Raw genomic sequence first — 21851 nt, 5'->3', positions numbered from 1 at the left:
AGGCTAAATAAAATCTGTCCTGGCAAAAAGAGGGGATGGAATGAAGTCATCACTATAAAGACACATTAATAGTCACTATTATATTATATTTCTAAATACTTTATATACCAATTGTGAAGGTAGAAATAATGGTGAAACGTCTAAGTGTAATGTCTAAAATGTACCTCCAGAAAATAAACGGCACAATGAGTCTACATTCTCGTCAGTGACTCAGTGAGATTGTATTTAAACACATCGTGCTTTGAACTAAATGCTTTGAATTAGTATGCTAACATGTTCACTATAATAATGACATTAGCTTTGCAGTTTATTTCGTCATAAACCACAGTATTAAACAAATTACAATTTTGGCCTGATGATGGCGCTTGATAAAAAGTTAAGGGATCATATATTATTACAATTCATCCTGCTAGCAGCATGGCTAAAAAAAACCAATATAAATATGAAAATAATGACTTTACATTGACTCTTGAATCTTATACCAGCGTAACATTTTTGCAATATTTGGCATTGAAACTTGAGTAGAATATTTAAATATTGCCAATATTTTCTGATCATTTTAAGGGACAGGGTGTAGAATTTGGCGGCACCTAGTGGTGTGGTTGCAGATTGCAACCAACTGAGTACCCCCTCCGCTCACTCCTCCCTTTCCAAAACTGCGGTAACGTGAGCCACCGAGTGCAAAACCATGGTAACGCCGTTTGTTTGGTTTGTCCATTCTGGGCTACTGTAGAAACATGGCGGACTCTGTAAAGATGACCTGCTTCATATGTATGTAGATATGAAGGTCTCATTCTAAGCTGAATGAAAATACAACAATTCTTAGTTTCAGGTGATTATACACCAATGAAAACAGTTATGAATATTATATTCCATTTCTGCTAAAAATGTTACACACTGTTCATTTAAGAAGGAAACTAAAAATGAAAACATGGCTGTGCACCACTAATAGGTGTACAAGATCACTGCTAACATACCCATTTCATTCATAATATTAACACAATAGAGACAAATACCAACAACAAATATTTTAATCAAGTTAAACTTCCTTCCTAACAATGCATCATGGATATACATAGTATTTGTAAGGTCACTAGAACTCAGCCTTGTGTGAGGAAGTGTGTGTACGCACTCCTTAGAGATGGATGAGGGTATTCTCCATCTATATGTATTTTAGACACGTCCCTTTGTTTTGGGGGTTAGGGGAGACGGCAGCAGGGACGAGCAATGACTATGTATTATTAAAAAGCCCAGAGTGCACTAGTGATGAACGTCTGCTTGTTAAATGGGAATGCCTGAAATCATCTGTGGCGTTTTTTTCATCGTTTGTTATTGTCTGCTAGTTTCTATTTTATCTTTAAGTGAAACGGATCAATAAGCCCCATGGGTTTTGTTTTTATCTCAACTGCACAAATAACTCATTTGTCTGTCCTCTTCATGTATTTGTCATAATCACTGTATTTTTTCTCCAATAATTTTAGGTTTTATCACTGTGTAGAGCCGTTCATCCAACAATTACTTCTTTGATTCTACCATTCATTCTTCCTCGACTCCTATTTGTGTGTGTGTGTGTGTGCGCACATAACAGCATGTGCTCTGGCAGGCGAGATCCCCTCTCACCTCGTTTGCCCTGATTCTCCCCCCTTAACTCCTTCACCGTCCAATTATGTGGAACGGACCTGTCTGGCCGACCGCTGTGACATTTCTGAGTGTGTCTGCTGTTTCTATATTAAACCAGCCTCTGATTTATGATAAGATAGAGCCTCCTTAAATACAATCCTCTGCCTGTTTGTGTCAAGGAGAAAGACTGAAGAAGGGACAAAGAGATCGCGAGGATAGTGTGTGTGTATGTGCGTGTATGAATTAAAGAGAGAGAGCGAGTATTCATCCCATGCCAGCTGAATTCACTTTGATCTATTGAGGTCAATGTGGAAATCATCTGAATCATGCTGTGATTGGACAGACACCAGATAAGAAGCACTGCCCCTCCACACACACACACACGCTCAAATACTGCACACACACTGTAAAAACGCTTCATGTGTTATTTATGCAGTTTGCTCATCATTACTGTTTGTTTGTTGCACGGACAAGCTTCGTTTTTTTCCTCTTTCGCAGACACACTTGCACAGGGAGCTTGTCTGAAACCAACCCAGAGGGGAGATAAGACTACCAAGAAACAAGCCTGTCTGTTTGTCTACGCACAGCATGTGTTTGTGTTTGTGTGTGTAAATGAACACCAAGGCAGCGTGCGCGTATCCACTCGACAAATTGATTTCTGATCTGACTGATTTCGCCAAGTGCCTGCCTATAAACTGCAAAGCCACCATCAGGTTACAGAGACAAACACACACACACAACACATTAATAAGGTGGACAGAGAGTACAGTGAATGTGATGATGTCTGAATAAAGAAAGAACCACTGCTCTCTAGTGTTTAGTTTCTGTCAACACAAGTTCAGGGGCTCAAAGAAAGATCTTCAATGTAATAGACAGAAATGTTACGAAGCTATGATGAAAGAGGGATAATAAGCAAGAAATTGTGCATTTTATTTGCACCATATGCAGATAAACATGATTTGAAGCATATTTTTACACTTCTCTTCCTTTTTTACAAGGGCTGTCAATCAATTAAAATATTTAATCGCATGATTGTCCAAAGTTAATTGCAATTAATCGCATATTTTGTATCTGTTCAGAATGTACCTTAAAGGGAGATTTGTCAAGTATTTAATACTCTTATCAACATGGGAGTTGGCAAATATGCTGCTTCATGCAAATGTATGTCTTTATTTATTATTGGAAATCAATTAACAACACAAAACAATGACAAATATTGTCCAGAAACCCTCACAGGTACTGCATTTAATATTAAAAAAATGCTCAAATCATAACATGGGAAACTCAAGCCCAACAGGGAACAACAGCTGTCAGTGTGTCAGTGTGCTGACTTGACTATGACTTGCCCAAAACTGCATGTGATTGTCATAAAGTGGGCATGTCTGTAAAGGGGAGACTCATGTGTACCCATAGAACCCATTTCCATTCACATATCTGGAGGACAGAGGTCAATGGACCACTTTGAAAATGGCCATGCCAGTTTTTCCTCGCCAAAATTTAGCACAGGTTTGGAGCGTTATTTATCCTCTTTCCTAACAAGCTGGTATGACATGGTTGGTACCAATGGATTCCTTAAGTTGTCTTGTTTCATATGATGCCAGTATCTTCACTCAATCGCTAGTTGCATTAATGCCTTAAAGAAATTAGTGGCGTTAAAACGAATTGTGTTAACACTTTATTATCTCGTTAACTTTGACAGCCCTAATTTGTAAGCGTGTAACTACAGTGATTGTGTGTTGAGGGCTGTCAAAAAGCAAGTGACCTACAATGCAATACTGTGCCTGAACACATCCTGTGCACTGAGGCTGCTGTTGCTCACGTTACACCTCCTGTGTAGACATTAGGGGTGTGACTCACATGTATCATCACAATACGATATTATATTGATTCTTAGGACAACCGTACAATAATTGCCGATATCACAAAGTCTGCCACGATACAATTTTGATTTGATTCAATTCAGGTGCCTGCGATCGATATGAGATGATATCATATGACCATTTAACACAATCAATTACATTTATATCTAACTATACTGACTAACTATAATATCATAACTCACAAAATGGAACTCAGATTCAGAAGTTCCTCCCCTGGGTGGGGAGGGGCTGTCTTGGATGACACGTCTCTTCAACACCGCGTGGAAGTCGGTGACAGTGCCTAAGGAGTGGCAGACCGGGGTGGTGGTTCCCCTTTTCAAAAAGGGGGACCAGAGAGTGTGTGCCAATTACAGGGGTATCACACTGCTCAGCCTCCCTGGTAAAGTCTACTCCAAGGTGCTGGAAAGGAGGGTTCGGCCGATAGTCGAACCTCAGATCGAAGAGGAACAATGCGGATTCCGTCCTGGCCGTGGAACAACGGACCAGCTTTTCACTCTCGCAAGGATCCTGGAGGGGGCCTGGGAGTATGCCCATCCAGTCTACATGTGTTTTGTGGACTTGGAGAAGGCATATGACCGGGTCCCCCGGGAGATACTGTGGGGGGTGCTGCGGGAGTATGGGGTGAGGGGGGCACTTCTCAGGGCCATCCAATCCCTGTACGCCCAAAGCGAGAGCTGTGTTCGGATCCTCGGCAATAAGTCGGACTCGTTTCCGGTGGGGGTTGGCCTCCGCCAGGGCTGCGCTTTGTCACCAATCCTGTTCGTGATATTCATGGACAGGATATCGAGGCGTAGTCGGGTGGAGGAGGGTTTGCAGATCGGTGTGCTGAGGATCTCATCGCTGCTTTTTGCAGATGATGTGGTCCTGTTGGCATCATCGGTCTGCGACCTCCAGCACTCACTGGATCGGTTCGCAGCCGAGTGTGACGCAGTCGGGATGAGAATCAGCACCTCTAAATCTGAGGCCATGGTTCTCAGCAGGAAACCGGTGGTTTGCCTACTCCGGGTAGGGAATGAGTCCTTACCCCAAGTGAAGGAGTTTAAGTATCTCGGGGTCTTGTTCGCGAGTGAGGGGACGATGGAACGTGAGATTGGTCGGAGAATCGGAGCAGCAGGGGCGGTATTGCATTCGCTTTACCGCACCGTTGTGACGAAAAGAGAGCTGAGCCGGAAGGCAAAGCTCTCGATCTACCGTTCAATCTTCGTTCCTACTCTCACCTATGGTCATGAGGGTTGGGTCATGACCGAAAGAACGAGGTCGCGGGTGCAAGCGGCCGAAATGGGTTTCCTCAGGAGGGTGGCTGGCGTCTCCCTTAGAGATAGGGTAAGAAGCTCAGTCGTCCGTGAGGGACTCGGAGTAGAGTCCTTGCTCCTTTGCGTCGAAAGGAGCCAGTTGAGGTGGTTCGGGCATCTAGCACGGATGCCTCCTGGGCGCCTCCCTTGGGAGGTGTTCCAGGCACGACCAGCTGGGAGGAGACCACGGGGAAGACCCAGGACTAGGTGGAGAGATTATATCTCTACTCTGGCCTGGGAACGCCTCGGGATCCCCCAGTCAGAGCTGGTTAATGTGGCCCGGGAAAGGGAAGTTTGGGGTCCCCTGCTGGAGCTGTTGCCCCCGCGACCCGATCCCGGATAAGCGGTTGAAGATGGATGGATGGACAAAATGGAACTAAAATATAGTTTGACTATTTTATTACTGAGCTCTTGCAGACGTTTAGATGAAAAACAATCGATTCTTTTTAACAATAAGAATGACTATAAAGTGGGAATTTCAAATTAAAGGTGTATCTTAAAGATGATGATATGTATCGATACTATCGATATTGTCACTTCGATATAAAATCGAATTCGATATATCAAATCGATATATCAATCCAGATCAATGTATCGTTACACCCCTAATAGACTTGGTGTAAAACTAAAAGAACGAATATGGGGAATAATTTCACCCCACTGTACAGACTTATATTATTGTGAGCACTTAAATCATTAACCCTAAGAGAAAATTTGAAATATAAACACTGAAACACTACAGAATGAAAACAAAAACACCACAGCGACATTATTACACATGTCCACATGAGGGTGCTGTGTCCATCTCCCCAACTTCCCACCACAATCCCATCAGATCACCTCCAGTTAGGGTGTGCTCTCACTAGCATTACATCACACTAGTGTTTGAGCATGCAGGACATCCATTCACCTGCTTACCTTTGGTGTAACTGTTAGTCTGACAGCATGTGACACTGACACATACAGTGATGTCCAACACGAAAGAGCTGAGGAGTCATCAACAGTTTCTATCTCTCAAGGTAACGTTCAAAGGCTCAAAGTCAAAAAGGAACTCCAAGATGTTAAAGCTTCATTTGAGTGTGTAAAATGTGGCACAGGTGAGTGAGCTTGATGCTGGAGCTGCAGAGGGATCGGTTGGGCAGCTGCCAGCTGGGCCGCCTCCCGACTCAGGTTAACTGTGTCATTGGGACAGAATACAGCGCTCACACTCACTGACACACGAGAGGGACTCTCGCTGCAAAACAGAGAGGGAAAGCTGCATTGGAGAGGAATAATCAGCCGATCTCTCCAATCATCCAGATCGGCCTGTTTCCGGCTTGTTAATAAATGTATGGATTCACTGTGAGATCAACAACTATTTCTCTGAACCAGAGAGATTCCTGTGAAATACCACCTCCGTCATTTGTCACACATTTCTACCAAGGTAAAACGAGCAACCTTCTTCTACGCTGTAATTCACCTTGACATTATGGACTTTTTTAGCATTAACGTCATAAAGTGTGTTAGGAACATTTCATGCTCTGGTTTCTGGCCCCCACAGAGGGAATGCATTGACGTCACTTTTTCACACGATACCACCCACCGTCTCACCACAACTGAGTGGCAGAACAAGCCGACAGGTGACTGCTGTAAAGAGGCTGTGCCACTAAGAGGAAAAACAAACATATATCTTGAAGAAGCAGAAGCCAACAGAATCGACGATGATCCAAGAAACCTTCTATATACAGACTAGAGCAAAAACAAATGGAGGCAGTGTTCGGGAAAGTTGCAGAATTAATGTGGCCTAAAACATAATCCTGAGAGCAAACAGCAATCAGTGTGTTGCATTGCTCTCACTTCATTTGCCAAGACTGTGCAGATAGAAAGCAGCAAACCAACAAACAGTGTCCGGTCCTACAGGGAGTTCCTCAACACTGCAAACAGCTTGAACGCAATGGACAGAAGTAGGAGTGAACGACTTAGAAAAAATATCTGATTGCAATTATTTTGACTGATATTGCAATAGCGATATCAGAAGGAATGATAATTTTTACATCACTCATTTTCATTGATCAATATATTAGAAAGATTATGGTGTGATTTTTCTTATAGAATATGATGTGTAAGGACATCTCTGCAGCACCACAATCATTTATTCAAAATGTTATTTTGACACACATTTCACCTTTAATAAATATTGTGCCTCCTGCGATTTGAAAATTGTAGTAGGCCATATTGTGATTTCGACAATTTTGATTAATTGCGCAGACACAACTTTCTACTGGAGTGTTCTTCTTCCTGGTATAATGCCAAGCCTATACTTTTAACCCTGGACCTGCAGGCTCAGTGTAGCTAGTGTTTCCACACAATGACACTCAATACCCACATCGGGAGCTCCTGTGACCTGAAACTCCTTCCTTTCTCTGTCTGATGAGGACACTGACTTAGTCAGATAACCAGTAAGCAAGCTTTCCCATCCTGACTGACAGAATAAACTATTATAATTAGGGCAGTCAAAGTTAACGCAATAATAACGCGTTGACGCAAATTCGTTTTAACGCCACTAATTTCTTTAACGCATTAATGCAACTTGTGATTTTTTAGAGTGAGGATACTGGCATCATATGAAACTGGAACAACTAAAGCATCAAGGGGTTTCCATTATGCAATGCATATACAACTTTCAGTTCATCTGTTCATTTGTCTGTGTATTTACTGTATGTGTTTCTATTCCCACCTAGCTTTAAGAGGAAGTGAAAGTGATGAGCGTAGCAAAGGAAGTCCTCAAGACGTTAACCAGCTCACACTGGGACAGAGAACTGAGAAAGCCTTCATGTTCCTAGTACAGGTGTTTTAAAGCCGTTATGCTTCAATGAAGGCCAATGTTCCGTTAATTCCCCCCGGTGTGTGGCTGACAACAAAAATAGCTTTCTTGAGAAGAACGCAGAAGGGAAGGAGTGACAAAGACTGCCAAGAAATGAGGTGTGAGAAAGAATGACTTCGTGTTCAGGGGAAAAAAGAGAAAGCCAGGTTATGAGACCATCTCCTGCTGTGACAGCTATGGAAGCCAAAAGTCCGAGCCCAGTCTCCTTAATAGAGGTGACGGTCCACGACAGTCCAGGAAAACATTTTTCCCCATGGCTGCCAACTGACAAGGTAACACTGTCACCATGAGAACTTCACACACCAGCAGGGAGAACACAAGACATTCAGAAGACCAAGACTGCAATCACAACTTGTTTACTGGACATTTAATACACTATCATCATCCTACATAGAGATTTGGGCTCTTTTTGTTACACTAGTAAGCCCTCTAAGAATTAGGAACTTGTGGCTATTAAATGTCAACATCAGTCTCCTCCTCCTCCTCATACCCATGAAACCATATGAAACCATATGAAACAGCTGAACAAGGAACGATTGTTGTTCAGATCATGTTTTCTGTCCGAACCAGTCTGAGTCAGCAGATGTTGACCACTGGCCAACCAACACTAAGCTTCCTTCTGCAATAAAGTGAATTACAGTATAAATACTACTACTACTGATAGAAAACATGTTAACTGGCATGGAAAATGTCAAAGGCAGGAAAATGTTTCTCAATAAGCATTTACATCATTCCCTCCTCTTTCTGGTGTAGAACAAGCTATGACAAGTTTACTGTATTACTGATCACATTCATTACTATTTCCTTACACATATCTCATCCCTGGTTAATGAGCTGGTTTTCTTACTTTCAAAAAAGAAGCTTGATGCTACATGTTGATGCAGAATTTTGGCCCAATATAAATGATATGATACATTTGACCTTTATCTTGCCAGGTTGCAGAGCCCCATGGGAAGATGTGCTCAGTTTTGGAAATAAATAAAGAGAACATCGGTCAATTGATTAAATTGACCGCCGCTGCGGTAAGGATTCAGCCTTGGTAGTACACGGGGCGTCCGCTCTACCAGGAGAGCTACAAAGCCGCCCCATAGAACCCATTTTCATTCACATATCTTGAGGTCAGAGGTCAAGGGACACCTTTGAAAATGGCCATGACCGTTTTTCCTCGCCAAAATTTAGCCCAAGTTTGAAGCGTTATTTAGCCTCCTTCGCGACAAGCTAGTATGACATAGTTGGTAGCAATCAATCTAGCTTTAAGACTGATCCCGCTACAACCTCAAAAGACAATTAATGCGTTAAAGAAATTAGTGGAGTTAAAACTAATTTGTGTTAATTTTGACAGCCCTAAAAAAACATTTACCCAAAGTATAGCAAAGTGTTCAATATCAAATAAATAATTATTAATTATGGAAGGGATAATGCCCAATGAGGTGTCCATTATCACGATTAATGGACGATGTGGAGGCTAAAACAGCTGACTCCGCAAAGTCAATTAATTCCTGATTATGGACACCTCAATTGGTATTATTATTAAATGGTAAAAATGCCCCCAAAAAATAACTTTAAAAAAAAAAGAAAAGAATTGAAAGCATCAACCTCAACAGTTCTGGAGAGTGCATAATTAAACGCTTGCATACTGACCTCCAGTCAAAGTGGGAGTAGCTGCATGATCCTGTGGGAGTAATGAAGTGATATTTGGTATGTGGCAATGCACACCCACTGGCAGTGTGTCAGAAAAGAATGCAGGGCGCTGTGTGCCCATTAGCACTGAACACACTCACACACACACCCCAGCTTCTTACCACACACACCACACTGGGGTCTCCATGGCAGCCATTGCAGTCGGCCAATCAGAAGTTGCCTGGTGTTTTCTCTGAATTCAGACTGAGTCTAAATGTCGACAATAAGAAAAGGAGTTTGTTTGTGTCTGCACACAAGTTGTGCCTAGCCTATATTATGTTATAGATAAATGACAGATAAAAAACATTAAAGATGACCTATTATACTTTTGTGCTATTTCCCTTTCCTTTAGTGTGTTATATAGTTATATGTGCATGTAAAAGGTCTGCAAAGTTACTCTCCCCCACAGAAACACTGCTCCTGAACTGCCTGAAACACCTTGCTTGAAGTCACTTAAATGAGTAGTGTCATTTGGTGGAGTTATTTTACCTAAATGTAACCTGTATTTTACATATTCTTTCCATTTAACCTTGTAGCTAATGTGCTTTTCTTAATTTCTGTTAATTTATATATCAACAATAGTGAGATCAATTTACTGATTTCACTTTCACCCAGGACACGCCAGTGGTTTGTTCATGTAGCAGTGGTGTAGCAGGGCTGTATGAATCAGTTAACTGACAGGAAAACCACCACTCTCTCTGCCGCTCCTGAATCGTGCAGCTGCTAATCTCAACTTGATTTGAACTGACAGAATTTCCCATCAAGAGTGAGTTTGCATTTCCTGTACGTTCCTGTATTCCCCCGGTGTAAAAACCTAGCCTAGAGCTAAACCATAATCTGAGGGAAACACAGTGAGTGAGAGATAGCTGGTTCAGTTTGTTTGTCTAGATTTTTTTGTTTATGTGATGGGTGAGTGAGGGGGGATCCAGCTCAGCCCTGTCTCGAAGGAGATCAGAACAGCAGCAGGAGCTTCTGTTGATGGATGGAGGGCACAGCTTTGTGTATAGATGACCATCACCTTTGGAGGCCTCTCCCTGCTCCGCTTAATGTGAAAACATCTCAAGCATAGCTATGTTCCCTGGGATGTCCACACCTTTGTTGATTCTAGGAATAGTACAGTTAACAAAGCTCTACTTTTATGGAGTTCATATTGTTGTAGCTGTACTGTATGAAGCCACACACTTTGAAACAATATCTATTTTTTTATTACTTGTAAATTCTTTTTTTGGGGGTGGTATCCTGTGTTCTACCTCGTTAGGTGCAACAACAAAAGTTAACATATTTTAATCTGTCACAATATCTAATGAATCCATATGATGATGATATCATAATCGCCATCATGCATCTGGTCTTGCACCTCAAACTGCTTTCATTACACAGTTTCAGCAGTTAGTGATTGCGGCTGCCGCTGACGTCAGCAGACTGCAGGAGGACGTCGCATCACAGGGTTTTATGTGGGGTGACAGTGACTAGCGACACTGAGTGTTACTTGAACCTGAGATTGCACTGAGGGAAATCCTGCTATGATGAAAAAAGCACCGTAGAAGTGACCACACTTCTGTTAACGTCACCAGGTTAAGTGTATTACTGTAGATTGCTTTCACAGATAGAACAGTCAAGAGATTTAGAGAAAACAGAGAACGGGTATATATGTAATAAACTCTGAGAAACAGATCATAACCTTGCTTTTTATGTGTGCCTTTGTACATACTGTGCTCAATATAGATATGAGATCCCCAGGCAATACTAAAGTGCTCTTATTTGCACTGCAGGTCCTGCCCTTTTACATTTCACACCTCTCATAGATAGAACTGAGGTCAACTCCTGCATCCATCTCAGAAAACAGACGATGATGCTGCAAAACCCACACCTCCTCCTCTATCACAGAGACATCCTGTCTGCCTGCCTGCCTGCCTGCCTGCCTGCACCACCACGACGACACATTCATCACCAAGGTAACGCGGGGACAAGTCAGACCATAACTAGTACTTTACTTGTGAGGATTTAAAGCCATGGATTATTTCACTGCCTTCCCTTTGAAGAGATATTAGAATGTGAAAAATGGCCCCATTACTGCTCCAGAGGAGGTTATTGGGGGAGGTAGATGTTAAACAGTAATGGCCACCATATGAAATCAAAGGAAATATGCAGTAAAATCACTATTTGGATGCATAATCTCAATATAATCCAAAGCTTTCCAAAAGGAGTAATAACTTCCAAGTGGCAAGTAAAACTGCAACATAATTTGTGAGCTAAATAAATCTATCACAATCTCACTCTCTTGGGTTAAGAGAAAAACAAAACAAGGCCTGCCTGCAACCACTTATTATTTTCATCATCAGTTATGATCTGTGATTATTTTCTCAATTAATCATCAAAGGTGCTAAATTACAAATTCAGAGCATGTCTATGATTGAGGGATTGCCTCTACACAGCTCTCAACATTGAGACGGCTGAGCCGGCGGCTACCAGCTAATGGTGCTAACAGTGCAAACAACGGCAACAGTGCTGACAGAGCTAACAGTGTTAGCCAGGTTACTGGAAAGTGGTCAATACTCTTCCGTGACGGCGCCGTGGGTCGGGACGGCGTTATCCTCTGTAACCGCCATATGAGAGCAGCAGCAATTAGCTAGCCTGTGGGACACGCTTACATGCAATAAAAGGCACGCGCGGCCGGACTGGCTACGTAAACAAAGCACAGAGAAGCTCGAATTTCAACACACACAGAGGGAGATGGACTTCATTCTCTGCTCAGGTAGACATTACTCCACTATATCTTTACATAGCAAATAGTTGTTTTCTGCTATATTAATGCTCTTAATTTAGCACCTTTAAGTCTATGAATTGTCCAAACATAGTGAATAAGAGCCCCCCCCAGGTGACATCTTAAATCTGCTTGTTTTTCCAACCAGCAGTTCAAAACCTGAATATATTAAATTTACTATCAGAAAATGCAGAAAATCCTCACATTTGAGAAGCTGGGAAAAAGTGATTGTTTAGCATTTAGCTTGAAAAGCTTGAAATTAATTGATTACAAAAATAGTTGCCGATTAATTTTCTCTCGATTGACTCTACGACTGATTGACTGATCATTTTAGCTCTAAACAATACCGTACTTGTCTTTCATATTACCTTTTCTAGCTTTTTTTTCCTTTTGGAAGTCTTTATACTATGATGTGGCCACATAATTCTGCCTGTTTTCAATGGATGTACAAGTTTGAGAGCAGATGTGTCTCTGATTAGTCAATCAATTAATCATTAAGTCTATAAAATGTCATAGAGTGAAAAATGTCTCTCAGGATTTCACAATTTAGTTTCAGCACTAGATTAGCATCCTCTGAAAGATATTAAGAACGTTAGAAGTTTCCCTTTATGTGCTACCATAACATAGACAAACAAGAAGCTGACATCATGCCCCATGGGCAGCCATAAGTCAGCATGAGCTCTACAGTAGTGTTACCTGGGAAATATGTCAGAAGAGCCGTGTGTTTTGGGAGAGATTTACCCTGATTTGTGTGTATTTTTAGCCTACATTCTTAGAGGACTGTCTGCCACAGTGTGAAGCCTTCACTTTGCAGTAAGACACTGTAGTAACTTGAGCTGTCAAACTGTCCGGTAATAATACATACACATAAAAAGTGTGTACACAGGATTTACAATGAGGCCTCAACGCCTAAAAACTTAAATTCGCAGATTTATGAGAAAAGCGAAAACAAATGAAACAGTGTGAGCTGCCGTTCACACCACAGAGTGTTAAAACAACATGACAGGCCCATAGTTCCCCGGCTGCTGCACATGCTATTCAGGATGGGCCTGGACACGCCTGGCTCATCATGTGGGAAGAAGGAGCCAACCCAGAGGAAAAGAGAAATATGTGTGTCATATTCAGCAACCACTCTCTAGAGTGACAAGAACAGGTTTGTCCTCCCGTTTTCCTTTCTGAGTACATCTGGTGATAAACAACTGCAGCCTTATCAAAAAAGTAATCACTGTTCTTTTTTCATTATGCCTCCAATACACAAAGACATGAAAACTGAACCTATTATCAGGATGGCAACATGTGCTGCCAAGCCTCTCTGGTGATACAGTTTTATTCATTAGCCTACATTACAGCAGCAGTATTTCATCATGCCAAAAAGCACCGCTGTAGAAGCCCGTTACATTTTCAGGAAAATAGTCTTATGAAATAATTCCTGTGAACGGAATCTGGTGATCTAACTTTGAAGCAACTGGAAATACATGAATGCAATCCTTTTTCTCTACAGTTCTGACACAGTCATGTTGAATTTGATCATTATCTCACCTTGCAAAACAACAACAACAATCTGTGCATTTACACTGGGTCAAATAGGACTATTCAAATACACTGAAATGCTAACATTGCAATGTTGCTCCCTAATTGTATGTTTTGACAGGGCCTTCCCTCCAAAGACTTTAATTCCAAAATGATACGTCCACAGTACAGAAGCGACATACTTGTTACCACAGAACATCTCTTCTAGTATTACTATTTATTTATGTAATGATTCATCTTAACATGTTGCCCACAAACATCAGGCCTTGTCAACAATATAGAATTTCATCAATTTTGGGGGATAGTTTTGGCCTCTGGGCTATTTTATCTGTGTGCCGCGTGCAAATCTGGCAAGAAAATACACTGTTACTATAAACAATATAAATGATCCGATTCTGATAAGATGATAAAACATGCATACGGCTCATAAAACGCTTTTGAATTCCCTCCCCTCTCTCACTGCAGTTCTCCCGGAGTTTTTATTCCTCCGATTCTCTCCCAGTCCTTCCCCCCCAATCACATTTCAAAATCCATCCATTATATTTATTAGAAATAGCCTAGTGTCACTGCTATTTGTGATCGTGGGTTTTATATTACAAAATATTCCACACATTTTTTTCAGTTGTGTCTAAACAGAGAGCGAGAGATATGAGCAGACACACTATACACACACAGAGAGACATACACAAGCAGACAGACAGATCTGCAACTATTTCATTTTTGATAATCAATTAATTGGTTTGAATAATTTTATAAGAAAAAAAGTCTAAATTCTCTGATTCCAGCTTCTTATATGTGAATATTTTACTCCTCTATGACAGTAAACAAAATATCTTTGATATGTGGACAAAACAAGACATTTGAGGACGTCATCTGAGGCTATGAGAAACACTGATCGTGATAGACCAAACACAGTTTCTTGTCTGGCTGGCTATTTTCTGAGCTATCAGCTGACAGAAGTGTGTTATAGGTAAGAGGAACAGGAAACAGTGCTCTCAGCTGAGCCATCCTGTTGGCAAAGTGACTTAAGAACAAACAGCTCTTATTGACCCTATGAACTTTAAGTAAACCATCATATTTACTTTGTCGACTGAAACTTTTTCCCCAATTAAACAGTGAGTCACCACACATTACTGCGAGGGCATGCAGAAATAAAAACATATTTCTCCATGCAGATCAAAGTTGCGGTGGGCTAAAAATAAACAAGGAATTACACTTACTCCCTCATTCTACCTTGATCGTGCTTGCACTCAATAAAAAACAGACATTGCTCCATAGAAATTCTTTGAATAGTTAGCATAGCTGAAAGCTGCAGTCTGTCCATCAGTTATCTGCTGCATGCTGGCACGACTGGACTGAGCTAATGCAAAACAAACACCAGTGAAAACTACTTTCAATTTTCAGACCTCGCTCAGTGAGATTTTTGAATCAACAAAATACTCAAATTCAACAAATCTTAAATCTTAAAATAACAATGGATTACTTTAGGTTTAGACCGACATTGTGCTGTGAATCAGAGGTGAATCACGCCATACAGAGAGGCCAGACCTATGGCTTCAGAATGACCTGACGGATGACCTCTTCCCAGCAAAAGCACATTACACAAAGGCATCAGCATGAGCAAGACCCCTGGCATGAGCCCACTGCTGGTGTGTATGTGCGTGTGGGAGTATGAAAGGACTGCATCCCGTAATGCCAAGTGACCAGGAGCCAGACAAACTGCTGTTACTTCAATTAAAAAGCTTGACCTTGCAGCCGAGCGGGCAGAGGCCCCCGAAAATGTTTCTAGTTCTTCCCACAGCTCTACACACCCTCCATTGTTTAGAGCCACAATAACGTCTTTCCAGAGCAAAACATCATTATCCTGCTGGACAAACAAAGATGGAATAGATTATGAGACTTACAGTAAGTGCTTATCCTTTACTGACCCGCAGGTTTATGGGAAATCCATCCCCTTAACCCACCACAAAGAAAGACAAACAGTAGTGTCTTGATTAGAAAAGGATGCAGGTGTTTTCTTTTCATTTTCTTGCTTCATCCAATTTTGTATTAGAGATACGAGACAGGCTCTTGAGACATAAGACGATCTCACATTGAGTCATGTCCAATGACTTTCTTCTAGAGCAATTTCCCGGACATTCATGTCTCCTTGATAAAGTACGACATTTCAACAAAGGTGTGTCTTTAAATATGACAAATAAAATTTTCCAGTTTTGCTTGAAATTATTTCAACATCTAATTAAAGGGCGGGTCCATTATTTTATTTTTTTTATGTTTTTTATATCATTCTGTAGTTTCCTAGTGGTGTTGCTTATGTATTCAAATCCAAACATTTAAATTTTGGTCAAAGTATGTATGCTTTAGCATCAAAATGCTATTTTCCCAAGCCCTTCTAAAAACTTTTTCCCACCTGACCTGACGTAGGTTTCTGTATGATGACGCTGCTACATGTACATATACAAGCTAATGGTCAGTGTATTACATACAGTAACTTAGATAGCGTCAGCATGCTCCCAGTTTGGAAAAACGGACAGGAGTACCGGCACGGAAGCTAAGCGATGTACTGCTGTGTTGTCGACACGTTAGTTTGTATCCTAAATTCACACAATAACACAAACTATATAATTCAGACCAGTTAATATCCTGCAAATCCCTTTAGTTATCATCAAATACCATCAAACAGAATCACAAAAAAATGAAACCATGAGTTAACAATAAGTACAGTAAGCCAGCCATAATCCTCAAATATTAAAGGGCAGAACAGACTGGGGTACAAAGATGTGTCACAAAATGTTTTGTCTGCTTAAAAAGCCTTCCTCAATCTATTCTCATGTTCAAGTTAGTCATGGACTCTTGACTCAACACATGGACACGTCCGTCAATATTGCCACACTTTCTTGCGGAAGTCTCAAAGTAATGCCACAGCATCATATGTATGAATCCTGCTTCCTGGATCCGCTTTCAAATGATTGCTTTAACTCATAGGTACCTTCTTCCCCCGGGGCTGTGAAGTAAATAGATTTTGTGTACCAACCCTAAGTCTTATAAGACCACAACTACTGATAAATCAATGGCGAGTGCTTTGATTTTTGTTCCATTTCTATTCGAGTATTCCCGGCGATGAGCTGACACCTTAAAGAAAAAGCCCAGAGTCAGATGAGAGCTAACATAGCTTAGCACAGAGACTGGAAACAGTGGAAACAGTCAGCCACGCTAACAAAATCTGCTTGTGATTTTAATCCGTACAAAAGCTGAAGTGTAAAAACGATAGATGTGGAGATAGACTATTTCTTGCCCAGGAGCAGTAACTTCCTGGAGTCTAGCTGGTTGCCTGGCAACTGGCTGGTTACATCACAGTCACGACAAGACTTAAGGAAGCAGTGCATAATCCCCCAAAAACCGTTACAGCTTTATGGGCCTTTCACACAGGACACGGTTTGTGCTGCGCCCACCCCTGAAATCACAGTGCCCCTAGCTTGGCGACGGCGGCACTGTGATTTTTGCACTCACTAAACTTTTACATTTAAACTGTGTCAGATTATCAGACCTGTGTGTTGCAGCTGTGAATTGTTGGCTCCCATGCTAATGATGCAGGAATCCAAAAGCAAAAAAGGCAGCAGTACGATAGCCATAGTATGAGCACTTACTTTTTAAGACAATTTTATGGTTGCTTCTATCTCACTTGTCTTTATGGACTCACTAGACCTCTTCATTTTTGGCCCTTAGCTGCAATTGAGAAATCTGTTCCCAAAGGTCAGACCCCAGTTCCCAAAGGTCAGGCTCCTAGATATAGTACTTAATGCTGCACACAAGGAAAATACTGTAACATAACTGCATATAAACTCTAAAATTCTCTATTTACATAATGTTCCAGAAGCACATAAACCAGTCTGAGGTACTAATCTACATGATTAAAGAACCTAATGTGATTCCGGACTAGAGGTTTAACACAGGAAATAACTTCTTTATCAGCACTGTGGTTGTTTTTTCAGCTGTTTTGCTCTTACCTAAAAAAAAATAATGTTGCAGCAGACTTTGTGGTAATAGGCGTTGTAGCTCCCTTAATCAGATCTGATATCTACAACACAATTTAAGGCATTTAGTTTACTTCAAGTGTTGTCCTGAGCCAAACTAACAGGGTCACTTTTGTTTCATGATGTCCGCTCCAAATGAAGAAGCTGGATACTAGTCGCAGCAGGAGGAAACAACAGCCAGGAATGAATAAATCACATAACACAGCTGATCAATTGTAAGTGATTGTGGATTGCAGCTGGACAGTGAATGATGATGTGCTAAAATATTGACCAGCTGGTCAGTCAGTGTGCACGCTGAGGTGATCAAAGTCCAATGCAACACATCATGCACTGGTTGAAAAAACATTTTGTCGATTAAAATATGACATATTTCATTAAACTGATACTGACATCTGTAGAGATGCTTTAGTTCCTTGTTACACTCAAGATGTCTTAAGTCTGAATGTGATAGGTCTGATAAGCCTCAACAAACATTAATGATGATCTAATGTATTACTGAAATATAAGACCCAGCTGAAGTTCACAACATTTGATTAAGAAGGAATTCAGCATCATTGCTATTGTGACTCAATGCACGGTATGCTATAAATAAACAAACCATGTATCACTCGTAGTTTTAAAACTGAATCCCTTTTTCCCTCCCAGATGCATCCCAGTATCTGGCAGATTGGCCAAAACAACCACATTTTGAAGGTATTTCCTCAAACAGTGCAGGGTGACAGGAAGAGAGCCTTCAACAAAACGTGGTACACGAAGCACAAATGGCTCACGTAACACTGCTATAGCTTCTCACCGGGCTCAAGAGCCAATTTCTACCATTGTCAATGAAATTGTTCTGTCCTACGCACAGCTATACAGTATATGGTGGAAAACTGTATCGCTTGTTGCATTGCATTTACAATAGGCTATGTGCTTATACAAACATGTCAAGTTGCATACTTAAAGGGACTGTTTGTAAGAGCGTCGGGCTCGCACTTGCTCGCTCTAAATAGACATGACGAGCATCGCTCAAAACAGTGAGGCAACACACGTCAGCTAAAACCACAATATCACTCTATATTTCAGCTGCTTGGCAGTAATGTTAGCTGACCAGACGAAGGTCTCTCCATGAATCAATGCTGATCCTAGTGTTGGTTTTTCCTGCTTCAGCCTCCCGACCGCACGCGCCCACAGGGAGACACCGGCACCCGGTCGGAGACGATAACATTTCTCGCTTCGGAGCCCCGTCACTTCACAAGAAAACCTCTGTTAGTCTGGAGGAGCTGCAGCAGTTATTTCTGCACAAACGTCCACGATACATTCACTAGATATTCTCAGAGCTACGAAGTCTTCTGCAGTGCGGAGTGAGCGCGCGCATGCACGTGAGGTGGAGTGACCTGAGTGAAGGCAAGCAGGCAGGCAGAGGAGCATAGACTCCAGCCACATGCGAGCGCGCATTGGACACCGACCCGGGTGATTTATACGTGTAAGAAGTTACAAACAGTCCCTTTAAAATATGTATGTATAAAAATAAACTATTTTGATATTAATATGTACAGTACAGTCATTTTTATTTGTTTACTTTTGACATGTTATTAAAATGTGCCACCCTTCTCTGGGTTTGTGCCCCAGCCTGGCCACCCCATCAAACATCTTCTAGACCCGCCCCTGCCAGGGCCTCAAGAATCAAGACTGCATGACATGCAACATCTTGTTTTATTTGTTAAAATAGTAATATTGTGTCTTTAGATTTGTATTTCTAGTTTTTATCACCACTTCTAAGAGCATGTTTACCTGCAGAAGAGGAGTCGTCATGGTCGGAGCTCAGGTACCCATCACTCCTCCTGTCCGGGGTGCTGCACCCGGAGCCCCGGGAGGCTCTGCGGTTGATCTGCGGGAAGGACGGAGACGGGGACGGGGATGGGGACAGCCTGCCGCCGCCTCCTCCTCCTCCGTCGTCTCCGGAGTCAAAGTCCCTGCTGTGGCGGAAGGGCCGCAGGCTGCTGGACGTCCTCTGGTTGGCGGACTTTGGTGCCAACAAGTTATTCCTGACGAAATTCTCATTGAGCTCCACGTCCTCGTACTCTCTATCGCTGCCGCCCACCTCGTTGTCATTCGGGTGAGAAGCTGGAGCCAGGTCCGCTCTCAGGAAGCTGGGTTTGGGTGGCGGGACGGGGATGGGAACGGGCTTACCTGTCCTCCCGATGAACCTGCTCCGGTCCCGGCCGAAGGAGCTCATGAAACCCGCGGTGTTACCTGCAGCGTGGAGCTGCTTGGTCCTCTGCCCGTCGCCCTCATCATGCAGTGGTGGTTTCCTAATATTCTTCGAGTAGCCAAACGTCTCCGCGTTAAAGTTCTCATCTTTGCCGTCGTGGTTCTTCTTCTGTCGAGCGACGGTGGTCTGCAGGTAGATCACCTTGAATTTCTCCTCCGCCAGAGCCTTCTGCAGCCTCTTCAGGTTGGCTTTACTCGTCTCCAGCTCAGACTCGATGTCTTCGACAGAGTTCAAGTCCATTTTGGGGACTTTTCCGTCGGGAAATTCACTCCTCCAGTGTTTGGCGAAGTCCTCCTGTTCCCACATGTCGATGCTCTAAAGCGGGATGTCCGCCACTGCTGTCTCCGTTACAGTCAAGAGAGAGACCTTGGAGCTAACTGTTCTGTGTCTTCACTGTCGCAAATATCCACCTTCCTCTGTCGATATTAACTGGACCGCTTTCTGACCATCTTCAGCCTCCCACACAGACAAACAGCAGGCAGTAGTACTGAGCAGACTGTGCACCGTGTGACTGAGTGATGCGGAGAACAAGTTTTTGCGAGTAGGCTGAAAAGTTTCAAGACTTCCTGGATTGGAGACGTGCTGCCTTCACGTGCTGCTCGGACAAGTGTGATGTCTTTACAGTAAAATCAAATCAATGGTTTGAATGTAGCTTTAATCTTTTAAATCTTTTTTTTTTTCAAAGGTATTTTTATTAACTGTCAATAATCAATAGTCACTAAGCAGGGAAAGTATTTTTTTGTTTTTCTGAACAAGACTCACCCCTGACACAACACATCAATCAATCATACCTGACAACAACATACACACAGACAGCCACAGCTGGCCACAAAGGACCTAACTGATTCTCAATCATGGATACATAAAATTCAAATTGTAGAGAATACAACACAGGGAGAGTATCCACAGATAAGTCATGAAATAATAATAAGAAGAAGATAAAAAAATAAAAAAATGTAATATATATATATATGTACATATCTACATACACACACACATACACAAATATACACATATATACACGTACACACATATACATATACACACATACATATATATATATATATATTTATATATATATACATACACATACATACATATACACATATACATACATACATACACACATACATATATATAAAAATAGAAGAAAAAAATTAAATTAAAATAATAATAATGATAATGATAATTAATTAAATAATTTAATTAAATTTAAAAATGGAAAAAGATTGTAGCTTTAATCTATAGTAATCAACCACAGATTTAGGCCCTATTTGCTGTTAGATTACCAGGCTGGCGAAATGTGTTGTAGGTCAAAATTGTAAGTGATATTACAATAGATTAAAAAAAAAAGTAAAATACAAATAATGCATGATAATAATATCACAAAATGCTTCATCATCAAATGCTTATATCTCCACATAAAATAGGCTATCTAATATCACTTGAGTATCACAGAATAGACTATTCTCCATCCTGCGCAATAGTACAAATAATTCCGACAGCACATGAATGCGACACGCGCTAGTGAAGTGGATGCAGTTGATGCAGTTCATCACTCTGTACTTTAGCAAGGCTTTACCTTGGTTTAAAATGTTCACACCATGGTGTATTTATGTTTTTACAAAGCAACATAATATGCATATAAATGACAGATGAAATGGTGGATTGTTATTTGAGTCCTATACTTATTGGCTTAAAAAAATAATAGGTGAATATTTTCACTTATTCAAAAAGAATAGGTAAATAGTAGAACAGACCTTTTGGAGAGTGAGTGTCTCGACTGATCTGCTGGTTTTACCTGATTTTGGTGAAGTCAGAATTCAAAGAAAGGCCATTTAAAGTCCTGAAAGACAACTTATCTTGTGCATAAAATAAAACACAGTCACTAATGTATTGTTCAAGCTGCACTGGTGACACATTGTACTATGACA

General features: G+C 41.4%; 1 protein-coding gene across 2 annotated transcripts in view; it reads right to left on the bottom strand.

The window, feature by feature from the left end:
• abr (ABR activator of RhoGEF and GTPase) overlaps nt 1-20475 on the bottom strand; it is a 153050-nt gene extending 132575 nt beyond the window's left edge. For both annotated transcript variants that reach the window (XM_074611854.1, XM_074611855.1), the window contains exon 1: nt 19437-20475. In XM_074611854.1, coding sequence (XP_074467955.1) covers nt 19437-20223 — 787 coding nt within the window. In that variant the 5' untranslated portion in view covers nt 20224-20475. The remainder of the gene's footprint in view (nt 1-19436) is intronic.
• Between the last annotated feature and the right edge of the window lie 1376 nt (nt 20476-21851).

This window comes from Sebastes fasciatus, chromosome 16 (assembly GCF_043250625.1).
Source record: "Sebastes fasciatus isolate fSebFas1 chromosome 16, fSebFas1.pri, whole genome shotgun sequence".
Lineage (NCBI taxonomy): Eukaryota > Metazoa > Chordata > Actinopteri > Perciformes > Sebastidae > Sebastes > Sebastes fasciatus.
This window is presented reverse-complemented; position numbering and strand designations above follow the sequence as displayed.